Source organism: Topomyia yanbarensis, chromosome 2 (genome assembly GCF_030247195.1).
Source record: "Topomyia yanbarensis strain Yona2022 chromosome 2, ASM3024719v1, whole genome shotgun sequence".
NCBI classification, from domain to species: domain Eukaryota; kingdom Metazoa; phylum Arthropoda; class Insecta; order Diptera; family Culicidae; genus Topomyia; species Topomyia yanbarensis.
In genome coordinates, this window is record NC_080671.1 from 411,216,793 (window position 1) to 411,236,462 (window position 19,670).

At 42.9% G+C, this 19,670-nt stretch overlaps 1 protein-coding gene across 1 annotated transcript; it reads right to left on the reverse strand.

The window, feature by feature from the left end:
• Positions 1-948: 948 nt before the first annotated feature.
• Positions 949-5,031, reverse strand: LOC131680890 (uncharacterized). The gene has a single exon (XM_058961606.1). It carries the CDS (start codon positions 5,029-5,031, stop codon positions 949-951), a length of 4,083 nt encoding a protein of 1,360 aa, XP_058817589.1.
• Between the last annotated feature and the right edge of the window lie 14,639 nt (positions 5,032-19,670).

Here is a 19,670-nt window from a genome sequence, read left to right on the forward strand (position 1 = left end):
TACAACATGACATTTTGCGAGGTTTTTGATAACATGGGACAGTGAAATCAAATGAACAACTTCGTATATTATGTCGATCAAATTAGCAAGGGACATCATCTTAGCGAGTAATGTCAAAAGCCAAATCAAAACGAAGGTAAAACGAAAAAAATGACCTTTAAAATATGCCAACTATCCACTTAATACTAATGCTTTGTGAATAAAATAATTAAGGAAAAACTGAATTTCCTTTTAGGGGCTAGGTATGTATGCTGGACCAAAAAATGACAAAAAAAATATTGCGTATACTTGAAGTACATATCATTAATAGTGTTGCGCTAGCAATCGGACAGATAGAAATAGTTTCCGGTTTTGTAACTAATATATTTGATGACAGAAGTTATAAAATCCCTTCGGGGATAAATGCAAATTAATATTGATTTTACATAAATAGAGCAAGTACTCACGTTTAGTTTCTTCTGCTGCTATTCTATCCGTACTAGACACAACGGCCCGTACTATCTTCGTACTAAATTTAGTTTCTATAACATAAGATTTTAGGTTAAGCTATTGCATGATTTCAGTTTTTAATTTTACCTTCTGTATGTATGTAGTTTTAAGTTTTAATAAATAAACTGTACTGACTGACCCGATACTGCAGGATTTAGTGTTAAGCTACTCAATTTAACTTTTAGAAATCTTCCACTTTGCCTTTACTGACTGCTTTACTGAAATAGCTTTTTATCTTCCACTACCGTATGATTTCACTGACTGCTGACTTGCAACTTTTCTTCTACTTACACTCGACTGGTAGGATGACAGTTCAGGGTTGTGTTGAGTCACGCACAGATCGACGGTTGAAATATAAAGGTGCGCCCAGTTCACAGGGCTGTGGCACACATATCGGAGATGTTTAAAAGGAAGGTGCGTCGCATCACAAAGAGATGTGACACTCCCCCCGGTACGCCACTACTTTTCAAGTGGCTTACCACCGATAGCACCGACGTCTAGCACCGCAACCTTGGACGCTGGTCTCTGTAACAGTCCACTCGCTGTCTGCACGGTCACACGGCGAACTTGTCCGTCTTTGGCTTGGACTGCCTCGACAACACGTCCTCGTGGCCAACAGTTTCTTGGGAGGTTGCAGTCCACGATCACCACCAAATCCCCTTCCTGGATGGGTTTAACGGGTAGGAACCATCTAGTTCTGCGCGTCAATGTAGGCAGGTACTCGGTCACCCACTTCTTCCAGAAATGGTCAGCGTATAGCTGGGCCATCTTCCAGGATTGCTTCAGTACGATTGGTCCGTCGTTGAAGGCGATCGGGGGCTTGGTTCCATCAGAGGACCCTAACAGAAAGTGATTTGGTGTTAGGGGGGGCTCGTCATCGTTTTCAAGGGTTATGTCAGTGAGCGGTCTTGTGTTCAAAATCATCTCAATCTCCATTAGTGTGGATCGCAAAATCTCATCCGATGGTAACCGCGGCAGGTCGAAGTCACTCATGGTTTTCTTGACCGAGTGGATTAAGCGCTCCCAGCAGCCACCAAAATGTGGAGCGGCCGGTGGATTGAAAGTCCATTTCGTGTTAGGACTGACGAATTCGATCATGAGCTTCTTTTCATCGACCCGTTCCAGATTCTCGCGTAGTTCCCGGGAGGCTCCGACGAAGTTCGTTCCTCGGTCGCTTATAATTTCCAGCGGTGCGCCCCTTCTCGCAATGAAGTTGCGCAGTGCTAGAATGCACGAGTCTGTCGTCAGTGAATATGCGATTTCGATGTGCACACCTCGGGTTGTCATACAGGTGAGCAGGACTCCCCATCTTTTCTCTGTTCGTCTGCCAACTAGCACCGACATCGGCCCAAAATAATCGACTCCTGTGTAGGAAAACGGTCGTTGGAACGCCGCCAACCGCGCAGGTGGGAGGTTCCCCATTGCTGGAGGCTGCGGTCTTGATTGTCGAATCTTACAGCGCTGGCAGTCTCTGCGAACACGGTCGAACTCCGAACGAAGGCGAGGGATGTTGAATTTCAATCTAACCTGGTTCAATACTGTATGATGATTCTGATGACGGTACGAAGCGTGGTAATCCGCGAGCACCAGATTGGTAACGAGATTCCGTCTTGGAAGCAGGATTGGGTTTTTGGTCGCCTCGTCGACCCATTCGCATGCGTTTATACGCCCTCGCATCCGTAGGACACCGTGGTTATCGATGGCTGGACTCAGTTTGTACAATGGGCTGGTTTTTGGCAATGTACGTTCCCACGGATTAGCATTTGAATCATTCTTACGGATCAGTCGCATTTCGTCAGGATACGCTTGCTTTTGAACCATCCGGTAAATGGTGCTTTCGGCCAGTTTCAGCTCTTCCTGCGTTAGTGGCCCCAGTTCGGTGGTGGTCCCCTCGGTACGCTTACGAAGGTTCATGATGAAACGATGGACATATGCCATCGATCTCAGCAGACGTTTCCATTTGGAGAAGCGCTCGAAACTCACTAGTGGCTCGGTGACTGTATGATGTAGGACACTGGGACGAATTTCTTCTATGGTTGATCCTTGATCTCGATTATCACCAGGCCATTTGCTCTTCGATTCCCAAAGAAAATCCTGTCCGCGAAACCAGCGACTTCTAGGCCGAAAGTCCGGCAGCCTTTTCCACTTCGTGCCTTCGTCCGCTACGTTCGCTTTAGTTGGTAGCCATCTCCACTCATCCACTTGCGTTGTATCCAGCAGCTCGCTGATCCGGAAGGCAACGAATTGGCTATAGCGCCGATGGTCAGATCGCAACCAGCATACAACATCACGGGAGTCGGTCCAGAAAACGCGGCGCACGATCTTCATTCGATGTGATTTGACGATACATTCGGCTAGACGAGCTCCTATAACGGCAGCTTGCAGCTCAAGACGAGGGATAGAGAGAAACTTCAGAGGGGCTATACGTGTTTTAGATCCAATCATCGCACATTCCACCTTTCCTTCCTCTTCGAACCTGAAGTAGGCCACAGCAGCCATCCCGTTCTCGCTGGCATCACAGAAAATGTGCAATTCTACATCGTTCGTTGGCTTGGCAGATGTTACAATTCTGTAGCAGCGAGGAATCCGAACTTGGTGGACATTCGGCAGTGCTTCAATCCACGTCAGCCACTTTTCGGCCAGCTTTCCATTGATTTCGTCGTCCCAGCCACACCCGGAACGCCAGATTTCCTGCAACAGGATCTTTAGGTAGATGAGGAAATTACCGATGAGTCCCATAGGATCATATATTGCCATCAATGTTCTCAAAACTTCTCGTTTTGTGGGCATCCTGACGCCGGAAAGTAGCTGCGCATCGTGCTTCGGTGATAGTTTGAATGTGAACGTGTCTGTTGTGGTGTCCCACCACATTCCGAGCACCTTTTCTGTCGTCATCTCCGCGCAGATGCTCATGTTCTTTTCCGTGGTACTGACCTCGTGCAGGTTATCGATGACTGAACGGGAATTTGATAACCAATTGCGTATCTCGAATCCTCCCTGAGAGTGGATAAATCGTACCTCGCTGGCTAGTTTTACAGCTTCCTCCTCAGTCTCAATACTCATCAACATGTCGTCGACATAATGCTCATACTTTATGCACTCTACCGCTCGTGGATACTGCTCTTCGAATCTTTCAGCGTTTCGGTTCTTGACATAGTGCGCACAGCTCGGAGAGCATGCCGCACCGAACGTCATAACTGCTACCGCATACACTTCGGGTTCATCCTCCGGATTACCGTTGTTCCACAGAATCATCTGGCTTCGTTGGTCTAGCTTCTTCATCTGTACTTGGAAGAACATTTCCCGAATGTCTCCCACTACGGCGACGCGAAACTCGCGAAACTTATACAGAACTGTAAGCAGTGACACCAATTGATCGGGTCCCGTTAGGAGGAACGAGTTCAGTGAGACGCCGTTGACCTTGGCGGCTGCGTCGAATACGATTCGTAGCTTCCCTGGTTTGTTCGGGTTGGTTACTGGAAAGATTGGTAGATACCAGTCGTTAGAATGTTTCTCCGCCTTCTCCATTGCCGACAGGCGCCGAATGTAACCCTTCTCCTCGTACTCAAGCATTTTCGATCGCATCGCCGCAGCTAATTCAGGTTCCCGTCTCATTCGCTTCTGTAGACAAGCTAGGCGCTTTGCAGCCATTCCCTTGTTGTCGGGTAGCTGTACTTGATCATAGCGCCACAATAGGCCGGTCTCGTAGCGATTTCCAACCAGTCGTGTTTTGGTTGACAGTATTTTAATCGCGCGCTCCTCATCTTTTGAATGTAGTGATTTTTGTGAACCAGAGATTCCCAACGACTCAATTGAGTAGTATTCCTTAAGTGCCGCATTCAGATCCCTTTCTTCTTCCCTAACACAGGGACAGATGTGGAAACTGTGATAATTGCTATAGCCGGAGTTCGTCGTTCCAGATTCCATGGTGCAAGGTCCGTATATCATCCATCCGAGGCGGGTTTTGGACACCGGTTCGTTCTCACCACCTTCGACACTTCTCAGGGCGTGACCCAGGCGGCAATTGTTCATCCCCATAAGGATCCGTGGAGAGATATCATCGTAGGATTTCAATGGCAAACCTTTGAGATAGCTGTACTTAGTTGCCAACTGCGAGACTGAGACCGACTGTTTCGGAAGGGAAAGATCCCTAACCATATAAACCTCTGGGAGGTCGAACACTTCGCGAGTGTCATTTACACCGGAGATCTTCAAGGTCAGTAAGACCGACTCATCTTCTTCCCGCTGGTGGCCACCCGTCCAATTCAGACACAATGGATATGGCGTTCCTTTAAGATCTAATTCTCTCAGTAGGCTGTGCTCCATCAAAGTCGCCGACGACCCATCGTCGAGGAAAGCATAGGTTGTCACTTGCTTTCCCTTACCGTAGATCGTTACAGGCACGTACCGAAATAAAACCTTACCCGCCCTCTTCGAATGCGTGTTGCAGCTCTGTGTTGAACTCTCGTTAGGCTGCTGCGCTGGTTCAGGCGACAAACGTTTGCTATACCGCTTGTCGTCGTGCAACAATTTACTGTGCATGAACAAACAACCGTTCAGAGTCTCTACGCATCGCTCGATCGAGATAGAAGTGTTTTGTTTTCGGTCTGTTGGAAAAAGAACAGTGCAGTAATCCGCGTTCAAGGTTATTTTGCCATTCTCTGCCTCTTCGAGGTTTGGACTTTTATTCTTTTGTGCGTGTGTTAACCGTTAGGCCACATTCCTCAACCTTTTGTTCGTAAAGCGAGGATTGAACAATAACCAGCTATTTAAGCTGGACTGGTGCGTCGTGGGAAACGAGTATACAGATAAGTGAAATCTACCTTTTTGATACATTTACGGCTTTTTCCCGTCTGCGCGGGTGCTGACCCCGTGCATTGACGGTGTCGATGGCTTCCTCCCCGGATGGCCAAATGGAGATCGAGTCGACTCCTAAGGCTCTCCCCCGACCCAAACAATATCCAGAGCTCTCGACCGGTCCCTTTGTGGTCTTCTTTCGGCCCAAAACAAAATCGCTGAATCTATTACAGATTTCAAAAGACCTGACGGAACGGTTCACGGCTGTGACCGAAATAAAAAAGGTCCGCTCAGACAGGCTGAGGGTCGTGCTGACTAACTCAAAGCAGGCAAACGATATTGCTTGCTGCGAGCACTTTACGAAGGACTATCACGTGTATATTCCAGCTGTAAAAGTACAGTCTGAAGGCGTTGTCACCGATGACAGTTTGACATGCGAGGATCTGCTGCAGTACGGGGTTGGCCGTTTTAGAGACCGCATACTTCAGCCAGTGAAAATACTCGAGTGCAAGCGTTTGCACTCAGTAGTAGTTGCGGGGGATGGTTCAAAAACGTACCCCCAATCAAACTCTTATCGGTTGACCTTCGCTGGTACCGCTTTGCCAAATTACGTCCTCTTGCACAAGGTTCGTCTGCCTGTGCGTTTGTTTGTGCCGCGGGTCATGAATTGCACAAAGTGTAAACAATTGGGTCACACAGCCACCCATTGTAGCAATAAGGCCCGCTGTGGAAAATGCGGGGAGAATCATCTAGATGATTCGTGCAGTGAGAATGCTGAGAAGTGTCCTTACTGTGCAGAGAATCTGCATGATATCTCGGCATGTTCCGCGTACAAACTACGCGGGGATAAACTAAAACGTTCCCTTGCGGGACGATCCGAACGTTCTTTCGCAGAAATGCTAAAGAAAGCTACACCACCAACCTCAACAAACATCTATGCTCACTTGCCTCCTAACGAGGGCGAGGCTGATGACCCACAAGAGGGAACATCTACTAGGGCGCCTAGAAGTTATAGGAAGAGGAGGAATATTTCCTCTCCTAAAGTTCGTTGTAAAGGCCAGAAGGTATCCCTTGACGGGACTCCGAAAGTCACATCTATTGGAAGTGTTGCAACCAAACCGAAGCAATTAGCTCCTGGTCTCGGAGGATTAAACTCAGAGAAGGAGTTCCCAGCACTTCCCGGAACATCAAAAATCCCAAGTGTTCCTCTGTTTCAGTTCGAGAATAATCGCGGCACTGGAATTATCAAACTCTCGGACATTGTGGACTGGATAATAAAAACTTTCAATATAACTGATCCTATTAAAAGTCTTATGTTAGCTTTTCTCCCTACAGTGAGAACATTTTTGAAGCAGTTGACTGCTAAATGGCCCCTCCTCTCAGCGATTGTATCCTTCGATGGCTAACTCATCGAACGAGGTCACGGATTTGATCACTGTTCTACAGTGGAATTGCAGAAGTATCATCCCGAAAATCGATTCCTTCAAAATTTTAATAAATAATTTGAGTTGCGATGCATTTGCATTATGTGAAACTTGGTTAACTTCCGACATAGATCTCAACTTCCACGACTTTAATATTATTCGCCTGGATCGAGACACCCCCTATGGAGGAGTGCTTTTGGGGATCAAAAAGCGCTATTCCTTCTACAGAATTAACCTTCCCTCGATAACAGGTATTGAAGTTGTCGCTTGTCAAGTAACAACCAAAGGCAAAGATCTTTGCATAGCTTCCATATATATTCCCCCCAACACCGCGATTGGGCATCGCCGGCTACATGACATCATAGAATCCCTGCCTGCACCGCGACTAGTTTTAGGCGACTTTAACTCTCACGGTACGGAATGGGGTTGCCTTTATGATGATAACCGTTCCTCTTTAATTCACAATATTTGCGACAACTTCAACATGACAATTCTAAACACGGGTGAAATGACACGGATTCCTCCCCCACCTGCGCGCCCAAGCGCATTAGATTTATCCCTTTGCTCGACCTCGCTAAAGTTAGAATGCGCGTGGAAGGTAATCCCTGATCCCCACGGTAGCGACCATCTGCCGATCGTAGTCTCAATCAATAACGGCTCAAGGCCATTGGAAACAATCAATATTTCGTATGACCTCACACGAAATATCGATTGGAAGAGCTATGCTGCCGCGATATCCGACAACATCGAATCTACTCAAGAACTTCCTCCGGAGGAAGAGTACAGCTTTTTGGCTGGCTTGATTCTCGACAGCGCGAATGAAGCTCAGACTAAGCCAGTACCCGGCGCGAACATACAAAAACGTTCTCCCAATCCCTGGTGGGACAAAGAGTGCTCAGACGTGTACGCAGAGAAGGCCGCCGCGTTTAAGACCTTCCGGAACGACGGGTTACCCGCTAGTTTTCGACAGTACGCGACGTTAGACAAGCGAATGAAGAGTTTGATGAAAGCCAAAAAACGCGGTTATTGGCGCCGGTTCGTCGACGGATTAACGAGAGAAACATCGATGAGCACTCTTTGGGGAACAGCCCGACGTATGCGAAATCGAAACAGTACTAATGAGAACGTGGAATATTCAAACCGTTGGATATTCGATTTCGCCAAGAAGGTTTGTCCGGATTCCGCCCCGGCACAGAAGATCTACCGCGCCGCGTCCCGTCACGATAACGCGAACGAAACACCTTTTTCGATGGTGGAGTTCTCACTTGCTCTCTTGTCGTGTAACAATAAAGCTCCAGGGCCAGACAGAATCAAATTCAACTTGTTGAAGAATCTGCCAGACTCTGCCAAGAGACGCTTGTTGAACTTATTTAATAAGTTTCTTGAGGCTAACATTGTCCCACACGATTGGAGGCAAGTGAAGGTCATCGCCATCCAAAAACCAGGAAAACCAGCCTCCGATCACAATTCGTATCGACCGATCGCAATGCTGTCCTGTATCCGGAAGTTGTTCGAGAAAATGATCCTATTCCGCCTCGACAAATGGGTCGAAACAAATGGCTTACTGTCAGATACACAGTTTGGCTTTCGCAAAGGCAAAGGGACGAACGATTGTCTTGCGTTGCTCTCAACCGAAATTCAAATGGCCTATGCTAGTAAAGAGCAGATGGCATCAGTGTTCCTAGATATAAAGGGGGCTTTTGATTCAGTTTCTATCAACATTCTTTCAGAGAAGCTGCACCAGCATGGTCTTTCAGCGACTTTAAACAACTTTTTACTAAACTTGTTGTGGGAAAAGCACATGCATTTTTCGCATGGTGACTTATCGACATCACGATTTAGCTACATGGGCCTTCCCCAGGGCTCATGTCTAAGCCCCCTGTTATACAATTTCTACGTCAACGACATTGATGAATGTCTTGACAATTCCTGCACGTTAAGGCAACTTGCAGACGATGGCGTGGTGTCTGTTACGGGACCCAAAGCTGTCGATCTACAAGGACCATTACAGAATACCTTGGACAATTTGTCTGCATGGGCTATTAAGCTGGGTATCGAATTCTCCACGGAGAAAACTGAGCTAGTTGTATTTTCTAGGAAGCGTGAACCAGCACAACTACAGCTTCTATTAATGGGTCAAACTATAGCTCAGGTCTTCACAGTAAAATATCTAGGGGTCTGGTTCGACTCGAAAGGTACTTGGGGATGCCATATTCGGTATCTGAAACAGAAATGCCAACAAAGGATCAACTTTCTTCGTACAATAACCGGAACGTGGTGGGGTGCCCACCCAGGAGACCTAATTAGGTTGTATCAAACAACGATACTGTCGGTACTGGAATACGGATGCTTCTGCTTTCGCTCCGCCGCGAACATACATTTCATCAAACTCGAAAGAATTCAGTATCGTTGTTTGCGTATCGCCTTAGGGTGCATGCAGTCGACCCATACGATGAGTCTCGAAGTCCTGTCGGGCGTTCTCCCGCTGAAAAATCGATTTTGGGAACTCTCATATCGATTGCTCATTCGATGCGATATCTTGAACCCGTTGGTGATTGAAAATTTCGAAAGGCTTGTTGAGCTCAATTCTCAGACCCGTTTTATGTCCCTGTACTTTGACTACATGGCGCAAAATATTAATCCTTCTTCTTACAATCCCAACCGTGTGCATTTCATAAATACTTCTGAATCTACTGTTTTCTTCGACACATCCATGAAAGATGAGATTAGTGGAATTCCGGACCACATACGCCCACAAGTGGTTCCAAATATTTTTTATAATAAATTCCGAGAAGTCGACTGTTCTAAGATGTTTTATACTGACGGATCAAACCTCGAAGGGTACACTGGCTTCGGTATTTTCAATCAAAAGTTCACCGCCTCCTACAAACTCAGTGACCCTGCTTCAGTTTACGCCGCAGAACTAGCTGCTATTCAGTATACCCTTGGAGTCATTGACACATTACCCGCAGACCATTACTTCATCGTCTCGGATAGTCTGAGTTCTATTGACGCTATTCGCTCGATGAAACATGGAAAGCATTCCTCGTATTTTTTGGGGAAAATACGGGAGCTACTGAGTGCTTTATCTGACAAATCTTTCCAGATTACCTTGGTGTGGGTCCCTTCTCATTGCTCCATTCCGGGCAATGAGAAGGCGGACTCCTTAGCTAAGGTGGGTGCCATTGAAGGTGACGTTTTTGAAAGACCAATTTGCTTCCACGAATTTTTCAGTATTACTCATCAGAGAACCCTCGAAAGTTGGCAAACCTCGTGGAGCAACGGGGAGCTAGGAAGGTGGCTACATTCGATAGTCCCTAAGGTATCGACGAAACCTTGGTTCAAGGGGATGGATGTGGGTCGTGACTTCATTCGTGTGATGTCCCGACTCATGGCGAACCATTACACGCTGGATGCACATCTCCGACGTATTGGGCTCGTGGAGAGTGGTATCTGCGCTTGTGGCGACGGTTATCACGATATAGAGCACATAGTCTGGGCGTGCACCGAGTACAGTTTCGCCAGGTCTCGGCTTATGGACACCCTCCGGGCCCGAGGAAGACCACCCAACGTCCCGGTTCGAGATGTGTTGGCAAGCCGCGATGTCCTCTATATGTCCCTTATATACACCTTCATAAAAACCATCAATATCCAACTTTAACTGCCCCTTTTTCCTTATCATTCTCAGAAACGCTCTCTTCCACCTGTACCATACACCCACGATGGTTTGATGCGACTCCAAGGCGACACAAAACATCCCTGTCAAATGAGCCAACAAACACGGGACCTAAAGCACGAACATCACACGCACAACTCGAAATGTAGCCGATCAACATCTGAGCCGCACTACGAAATCGTCTGGAGAAACCCCTGCCATCTTAAGAACGACCACCCGGCGTCCCAGTACATGATTCTTCCTGATGAAGGCCACCCTGATTCTGTAATCCATCCGTTGATCTCCCGAAGTCTGAAACTGAAATAATGTTCTCCCCCTGCCATGTTTGTCCACCCTACTTCCCCTGACTCTTATACACAGAAGTAACACCCCTCCCCCCCCCCCCCCAAATATCTTCATGAAGCATTTAGCTCTTCTTGCCTTTTCTAGTTTTAACTATTATATTATATGATCTCGTTGAAAATGCCCAACTCTACTACCACATAAAATAACTCTAATTAATGTCTCCGAATCTTTACAAAATTTAATCACGCCCTCTAATTATTTCTACTTTTAAGATAGCCGTATAAATTTTCCCCCTTAGTTAAACATTATTTGCTCCAATAATCTCATTGCTAAAAATGTCAAACCATATTGCCATAGAAACTAAATGACCCCCTAATCTTACGAAAATTATATTACCCCCTTGTATATGTATAGCTAATCAATATGTAATCCCCTAGTTTTAAGTAATTTAAAATGTAAAACAAAACAAAATTGGCACCTTTAAGCTAACGCAAACCTGCCTTATCAAATAAACGAATTGGAAAAAAAAAAAAAAACAACCGTTCCTTCCACACGGTGTTTTCACATGGCAGGCACCGTAATGCCCCCTAGACACTTTCTGCACAACCTTTGCTCTTTTACAACTGTCCAACGGGACCCAACGTCCATGGCGAGAAACTTGCCACACGTGTCCAGACCGCTGCATTCGTCCAAACATACGAGACAGCCCTTTGATGCAGTAATTGGGCGATCTAACGAGACAGCTTCGCAACTAGAGTTGCTTTCTGAGTGCACGTTGATGTAGTTGTCGTCTTTCTTTCCACATCTCTCTGGTCTCGAGATGTTAAGAGATGGCATCGTGACTATGCTCGCTGCTTCAACCAACTTCCCGAGCCAATTCCGAATTCCGAATTCCGAAAGAGTGACTCTGTTCAGTCCCTGCCGATGGTACGCCCAATTCAGTCTAATAGATGGCGGCAATCTCTCCGTCAGTTCTTGGAGTAGCGCCACGTTGCACATATACTCGTCCAGACCTGAAGCTGTGATGGTCGCGCTGATGTTTTGAACTGCAACTCCGAAATCGATCAGCGTGCACAGTTTTTCAGCTTTCGGCGATGGCATCTCCCTGATCTTATTCACCAGCGAATGGACGATGACTTCCGGTCTACCAAACAGGGTTCTTAGCGTCGCTATAACCCCCGGTAAGTTGGCAGGATGCAACAGACGACATCGTACCGTTTCCATTGCCTTTCCCTTGAGGCTTCGTTGAAGTCGAAGCATGTTTTCTTCGTCGCTATATCCACAAATCCTGGTCGAGTTCTCGTAGCTTGCTAGGAAAAGCGGCCATTCTTCTGGGTTCCCGGAAAATATGGGAAGCTCCTTGTTGACAGCTTGACGCGCTGAAATCTGACTTTGACTTAGCGAAGAAACACCAAAAAAACCGCTACCAATCGGTTGGAATGCTGTCGCCTGAGGATTCAGTCCGATTCCACCGGCTGCTCCTCCGCCGAACATCGCATGCCGTTGTAGAAGGCGGCTTCGCTCCTCCATATGCTTCTTCTCTAATGCCTGCTGCTCCTCCAGCAACATCAACTCATGCGCTAGAGTCTCACCGCCCTGGCTCACCTCGTGTACATTAATTTGTGGCAGTGGATTTTCCGTCGAATTTGCTGTCGGTCCGGTTCCCAACGGCCATGGCAATAACGGCTGATTTCCGGTCGCCCCTGTCGTTGATCCTCCGCTGGCCACCTGCTGTGGCTGATAGCCCGTAGAACTCGCTGTTAATCTACTGCCTAACAATTGCGGGTTTTGACTACCAGATCCACTGAACACCATCTGTACCGGCTGATTTCCGGTTGAACTCGCCGTCAATCCACCCCCACTTGAGCTAATTAAGTTTTGCTTTTCCACACGCTCTAGCACACGTCGCTCCGTATCTTTCAACACTTGTTCATACTTTTTCCGTTGATCTTTGAGCTCCTTCAGATGCCGATCATCTTTCTCCTTCAACATACGTTCAAAGCTCGCCTGCATCACCGCCAACTGTTTCTGCACGTACTGCTCCAGATTAGATTCCGTTAGCCTGGTTCCGGGCTTTGGTATCACTCCAGTGTCTGTGTTAGGTGTAGATGCGCCGGCTGGAAGTTGAATCGCCGCCTCAAGGCATCTCTTGCAACTCCACTCCTCATCCTGAACATTTGAATCCACACTAACACAGGCGAAATGAAACCACTGCTGGCACGAATCACACGCTACCATCCGACTGTTATCCGGATTCTTACATATGTCGCAGCTCACCCCCGGCGGTAGAGCATTATTTACTGGGGAAGTTCCCTGACCGTCACCTTTCTTTGACATACCGACTAGAGCCCCCGATCGATAAACGGATTTTATAAACTGTTGCGCTAGCAATCGGACAGATAGAAATAGTTTCCGGTTTTGTAACTAATATATTTGATGACAGAAGTTATAAAATCCCTTCGGGGATAAATGCAAATTAATATTGATTTTACATAAATAGAGCAAGTACTCACGTTTAGTTTCTTCTGCTGCTATTCTATCCGTACTAGACACAACGGCCCGTACTATCTTCGTACTAAATTTAGTTTCTATAACATAAGATTTTAGGTTAAGCTATTGCATGATTTCAGTTTTTAATTTTACCTTCTGTATGTATGTAGTTTTAAGTTTTAATAAATAAACTGTACTGACTGACCCGATACTGCAGGATTTAGTGTTAAGCTACTCAATTTAACTTTTAGAAATCTTCCACTTTGCCTTTACTGACTGCTTTACTGAAATAGCTTTTTATCTTCCACTACCGTATGATTTCACTGACTGCTGACTTGCAACTTTTCTTCTACTTACACTCGACTGGTAGGATGACAGTTCAGGGTTGTGTTGAGTCACGCACAGATCGACGGTTGAAATATAAAGGTGCGCCCAGTTCACAGGGCTGTGGCACACATATCGGAGATGTTTAAAAGGAAGGTGCGTCGCATCACAAAGAGATGTGACAAATAGCGTTTAACTAAATTTTCATGGCGATTTGAGAACTAGAACTGAAATTGCAGCTCTTGAAAACACGCTACCTCAACGAGATTATTTTGATATCGAATTTTTCTGAAAGTGACCTCATAGCGAGCAACATATTTCGACTCACAATAGGCAGCGGTTGTAAAAAGGATTTTGATTTGAACCATCATCACTTATCATAATGGTTAAGCCACACAGAATAGATGTCCAACTTCAGAATTCAACTTGTGTAAAAATCTCTAACGGTTTCGAAGGTCGTTGGGATATCTAAACCAGGTGCGCTACTGTCGTCATGTTTTTTAGTGGCTGAGTTCGACTGAATTGACAGCGGTTATACCTCTACCCAGTCAAACCATTCCGCAACCGGTTCGAACTTCTGAGTGGATTCAGTATGGAATACAGCTCAAATGCATCAATCGATTGAGTCGGAATCGGTTGCTTCCTTGAAGCCAGAATCCATTCAGGATTCTGAACCGGTTCCGGAATGGATTTGACGGATAGTTGAGCTAGATTGGTGTGCCGGCGCTAGTGTTTTATCGTATATCGTATATGTTTATACATCGTATATATCGTAAATGTTTATACACATTTTATTAATATATTTGTTCGATCATGGATGTCTGTTCTCTGCGTAATCACAGCCTTTGATAATATTCACACAAGTACTTAGTAATATTCAGACCTGACTGAGTGTACTAAAAACTTTAATTATGTTTTTCTCTAAACCACATTTTAGCAGTGGCCGAAAATATAACTCAAACAAATATTTTTTATCGTTCTGAAATTTTCACAATGTATTCGAAATTGCTTTCTCCAGCGACATACGTAGGATTTCATTTTTCTGCATTTTTTAAAAATTAGCAATTTTGTATCAATTTTTATGAAATGTTCAGCGTTTTTCAAAGAATGCCATTTCGCGAAAAATCAAAATATCGTCTTTCTATCGTTCTAGCGAATCGAAAAAACTTTTGTTTTTGACTTCTAGATTAAAAATTACGGAAGATAGATTCGTGGACCTATTCCAAAAGAACTAGTCTGTGTGAAAATGTTGTCCAGCCACAATATTGTGTTGAAAACACTTGACACTTTTAGTTTTTGTATATCTAGTATTATAAATCGCATTTTACGGGATCTCGATTTATTTTTACATTGCATTAAGTAAAATTTCTGAAACATGTCTATGTGCTCGTGCTCTACAGTGGTGTAACCCCTTAATAAAATTTTGTAATCTTGTTTCGCCCTCAAAAAGGCAAGGGGTTTGACAGGCCCAGCTATTTACAGTTTTCTAGTTTCGATGGACTTGTAAATTGAAATACGGGTTTCGATTTTCTCGCTGATAAAACGCAAAAAAAGAGGCTTTTGATTTCATTGAGTCTTAGGAGCGAAGTTTCTTTAGGTCACAATTTTAGCATGCCTTTTTGAGTGTTAGAGAAGATAATGCAATTTTCTAATCTTTGTCGATTCGCTACATATATAAACCTTTGACGAGGTGTCCTCCTATACAAGATCGAAAAAATCGAGTTTTTTTACTTATGGCAATAAATAAATCAGAACAATATATGTAGAATGCTTAAGATTCTAACAAACATTTTAACCATTTCTGTGTCACGTTAGTATCAAAAATTCATGTCTAAAAATGTAATTTCTAGAAGACTGCGGAAAACCGGGTACGGTACGGTAAACAAAAGGTATACTTACTTATGTAAATTGGAAATTTTGTTGTTTCACTGATATCAACCGTAACTACGCAACTTTTCCAGTAACGAAATATTCCTTTACACCACCATTTTGTGAAGTTTTTCAAGTAAAATTTTTATTTTAGCTTCCCAAATATGTATGCGTTTCTTCCCCTTTCAAAACATCTCGAGAGCAAGCCTCTTTTTGTCTCCCAAAGCAGTCCACCTCCTTAATTGTGCCTATTAAGTTAGGGCACTTTTTTAACATAAATTACCCAAACAAATGAACGAATGGAAGAAGCTTCGCCAAATTTTGAAAGAAACCGTAAAATTATGCTTATAACTATCTACCAAAAATGGTGTGGATCGATGCAATAGACAAAATATATCAGTAGTAGTATTCGAAGTAGTCAGTATTCGAAGAAGTTTCTTGTGGACGAGTTTATAATGACTTTGTTTCCACTTACTTGGAGTCATTTATTTCGTTTCTTGTTTTCCGAAATATGATCCAGATTGATCTGAGGGTCATAAGTTAGAAAATTAGCTGCCAGAAGATACTTACAAACAAAAGATTGCACATTGACAAGTGATCAAGACACAATCAGACAATTTGAAATTGTTTGGTGCTTAATCCTAGCAGTGGTAGGTAGAAAATGAAGTACAAAATATGTCCTAATATCATCCTTTTTCGTTTTATCGAAATAAAAGTCGGCTGGTATATTAAAACGGATCATTACTATATTGAACAATAAATAACATGCAATAACTTTTAAAGCATACAAGATAGGCACTTGGTGTCTTTAGCAAAGTTGTTCTCAAAAGATAGAGCTATAAATTTGCAGAAGACATCATCTCAATATAATAGGGTTTAAAAAAATTATTGAATATAGCTCACTTACAGGGGGATTAATCAGTGAAAGCATAATGTCAAAAGAAAGCGCATATAAAATCCAATAACTTCTCCGGAGCCGCTGTTGACCTCAACTTAACCGTTTTGGCGGTAATAGTCAATTTCATGTTTTTGGTTTTATTTCTAGATATCGAGAAACGGTATGAATCCGTCGTCTGTATTTAATGTTAAATATCTTCATCGCTAATAGTCCAATTTCAACAAACTATAGTTCGTTCGAAAGGTATTCGTATAAGTTGTCGGAAGATGTATAGTGTTTATTTATGTTGTTGATTTCGACAGAAATTTTTAAAAAACTGCCTTCTATGCTAATTATTATGACAGTAGTAGTAAGAGCGACCGTAACAGAGACTTTGTTGCAACATCCTCCCCACCAAACTGATGCTGTTATACTTATCTACCAACGACCATGCCTACATCGGTACAGTTCGATGGACACTTAGGTATAAGTTTTCAGTATTTCTTGTCAGAGAACAATTAAAACTTAGCAAATATCGTGGAAAAATGGAAGTTCAGGAATCGCAAATATATTAACAAAACTTGGTTCAAGAAAGTGGATAAGGGTCGTGACGATGACAATCATTATACGTTGGATGCGCTGCTCCGTCGTATTGAGAGTGGAGAGTGGCAGTTATCTTCGTTTGCCAAAAAGTTGCAAGTTTGACTTCTTCTTTTCCATATTAACCCAGATAAAGAGGGGTCAAGGGGAGATCGCGGCTAGTTGACGGTGCTTTCAGTTGTCATTTTTTACTATTTTGAGTGAGGTAGATTGTGTAAAATAGAACACGTTTCATAAAAGGAGACACTGTTGGCAACATCTCTGAATTTTATCAAAGTGTTTTTGCATTATTTTTGTTTTTATAGAAAAAAAAGTATGTGACGCGAAAAACTCGGCAACCTTCCCCAGCTCCGTCAATTTCCGATATCTGCTGACCATCCTCTTTCAAATGGCATCCAATGGATTACGGTTCTCTATTTTGTGTTAACCGAAAGTCGTCATCTTTGGCTTCAAAATGGCGGTAATAATGAATTTTCGGTATCTACTGACCACACCCTTTTAAATGACATTCATTTTGTTGATTGTTTCCACTATTTTGTGATAATCGGAAGTCGCCATTTTGGATATCGAAATGACACTAATCATAAATTTCCGATGTCCATTCACCACCCCCTTTAAAATCACAACCACATTAATAATAGTTTTTATTGATTTGTGATAAATTTTTTTGATACCATCCTTAGGATAAAAATAGAATATTTCTCCTCTCAGGGCAACAGTAGGATATCCTTTTAACCCATTTTGCGTTAATATTTTTTTATTCCATTTTTGCACTTATTGCAACTTAAACCGGTTTTGCTCTTAATAAAACGTGAACCGTTTTTTGCACGCAGTGAGTTTTAAACCCACTCTTAATCTCAGCCACTGAGCTTGTATTACAAATACATCACTCGCAATGCGTTTGCACGAAAACGCTTTTAATCCACCTAACAGTGTAATGAGACATTTTTTATAACTCATATCACTCTCTTCGGATATTATATCGATTGAGAATATTTAGTACTTGATGTTTCACGATGTTTTTGATAACACATACTACATGGGATAGTGGCAGGACTCAAAGAATCGCTCAAATCAGCGTAAGACAACGTCAGTGCTATAAATCTCAAACCAAATCAATGGAAAAACGAAAAAATGGTCCATAAAATAGACATACAAACGAATTATTGTTAATGTTCTGTTAATAAAATATCCAAATTGCTCAATCAATGCATTCAAACTTTACTTCGACATCGACTTTTTCTAAATGTGAGTTCCCAGTAGTATCCTTGATTTGAATTATTATCGCTAATCCTAATGCCAAAGAACAAATAAAAACCTTTCGAACCCGAACCGTTTGGGAAAATCGTCATTACTGGAATTTTCATTTTCACGAAACTTTTCGATAACCTTCCATCACTTGCGATAATGCACTGGGTGCACAGTGCTCTGAAAATCTAGCGAAATCGTCTTAGGGCACCAGCGGGTCTAATTCAGAGCCATTTGCGCGGCGAGTTAAATCTGTAAAGAATACTAAAAATTAATTTCTATTCCATAATTTTCAGTTGAGCAATTCAAGAGATCGTGCTCACCGCAAGCCATGAAAAATAGACTACGTTGTGAAGCGATGGTCACTATTTATTAAAAAATCACGGTTTAATGAAAAATAAAACTATTAAAAAATTTCAAATAGTTTATAATTTTCACAAACTCATTAGGGAAAGTTGTTTAATAAGCTTTCGTAATATTGTGTAGGAAAAAAGCTGAAAATTTCAGTATTTTCTCTATCTGCAACCCTTAAGTATACCAATTAATCGGTATACGAATTGGAATAGGTTCGCCAAATTTTGGAAGAAGTCGATAAAATAACTCCTTGAAAACTACCTAAAAATTGTTGTAGTTCGATGCAATTAAAAAACTCAAAAATTCGAATGTACCTATTAATGTGGAACACAGTGAATAATACATACAATAAAGACCCGTTTTTTGATCAGTCTCATGGTGTATTTTAGGCTGACAAAATGGGGACATTTACTGAATCGGGCAATTTTATTTTTCTTTATAATAAACTGAAGTTGTTAAAATATTCTTCCCATCCCTTGATGTAGTCTGATAAATATTTCTGATTATTTAATTTTATATTACTTTTATACTACTTCTCTTGAAGAGGTTTTCTAGCGCAAAATTAACTTGAATTCAGTCTTGTTCGTCTGCTAGAGCCCTTCGAACATATGTGCATATGTGGCTGATAAAATCGGGTTTTCAACGTATTATAATAGATATTCAGTATTCGAAGAAGTTACTTGTGAACGAATGTAGAATGACTTTGTTTCTACTTACTTGAAGTCAGCGGCGGAGCCAGAAATTCGGATTGGTGGGGGTTTGGTGAAAATCGAACTTACTGTCCAAACGGCATGACTCCGAAACCGTAATTTTTGAAGTTTTTAAATTAATTTTTCAGAAAATAATAATAGCAGTAATTTTAGTAACAGCGTAGTAAATTTTCAAAAAATAGTAGAGTTCGTATCTTCAGCGAATTTGTTGAAACTAACATTTTAAAAAACTTTATTGTAGACATGAATATTAACCTGAGTAAATTCTCCATAAATACTTCTTGGAGGATATAACGTCAAAATTATTTTATCAAATGATATGCTGTTAAACATTTGTTAAACTCATCGAAGATACTAAACCTCCGAAATTGGCGGTTTCAAAATGATGTTATCTTGACCTTAAATTATTGTTTTTGAACATTTATTTGACCTATTTATATAATTGGTCATTAGACTGCCCAGAAAAATGATGAATTTTTGAAAACTCAATCGGCCCACCCCTGCGTCGATTCCTAGTCCCACCAGGA

Excerpts from the sequence above, each read along its gene's own strand:
- LOC131680890 (XM_058961606.1), bottom strand. The coding sequence starts at position 5,031 with ATGCACAGTAAATTGTTGCACGACGACAAGCGGTATAGCAAACGTTTG.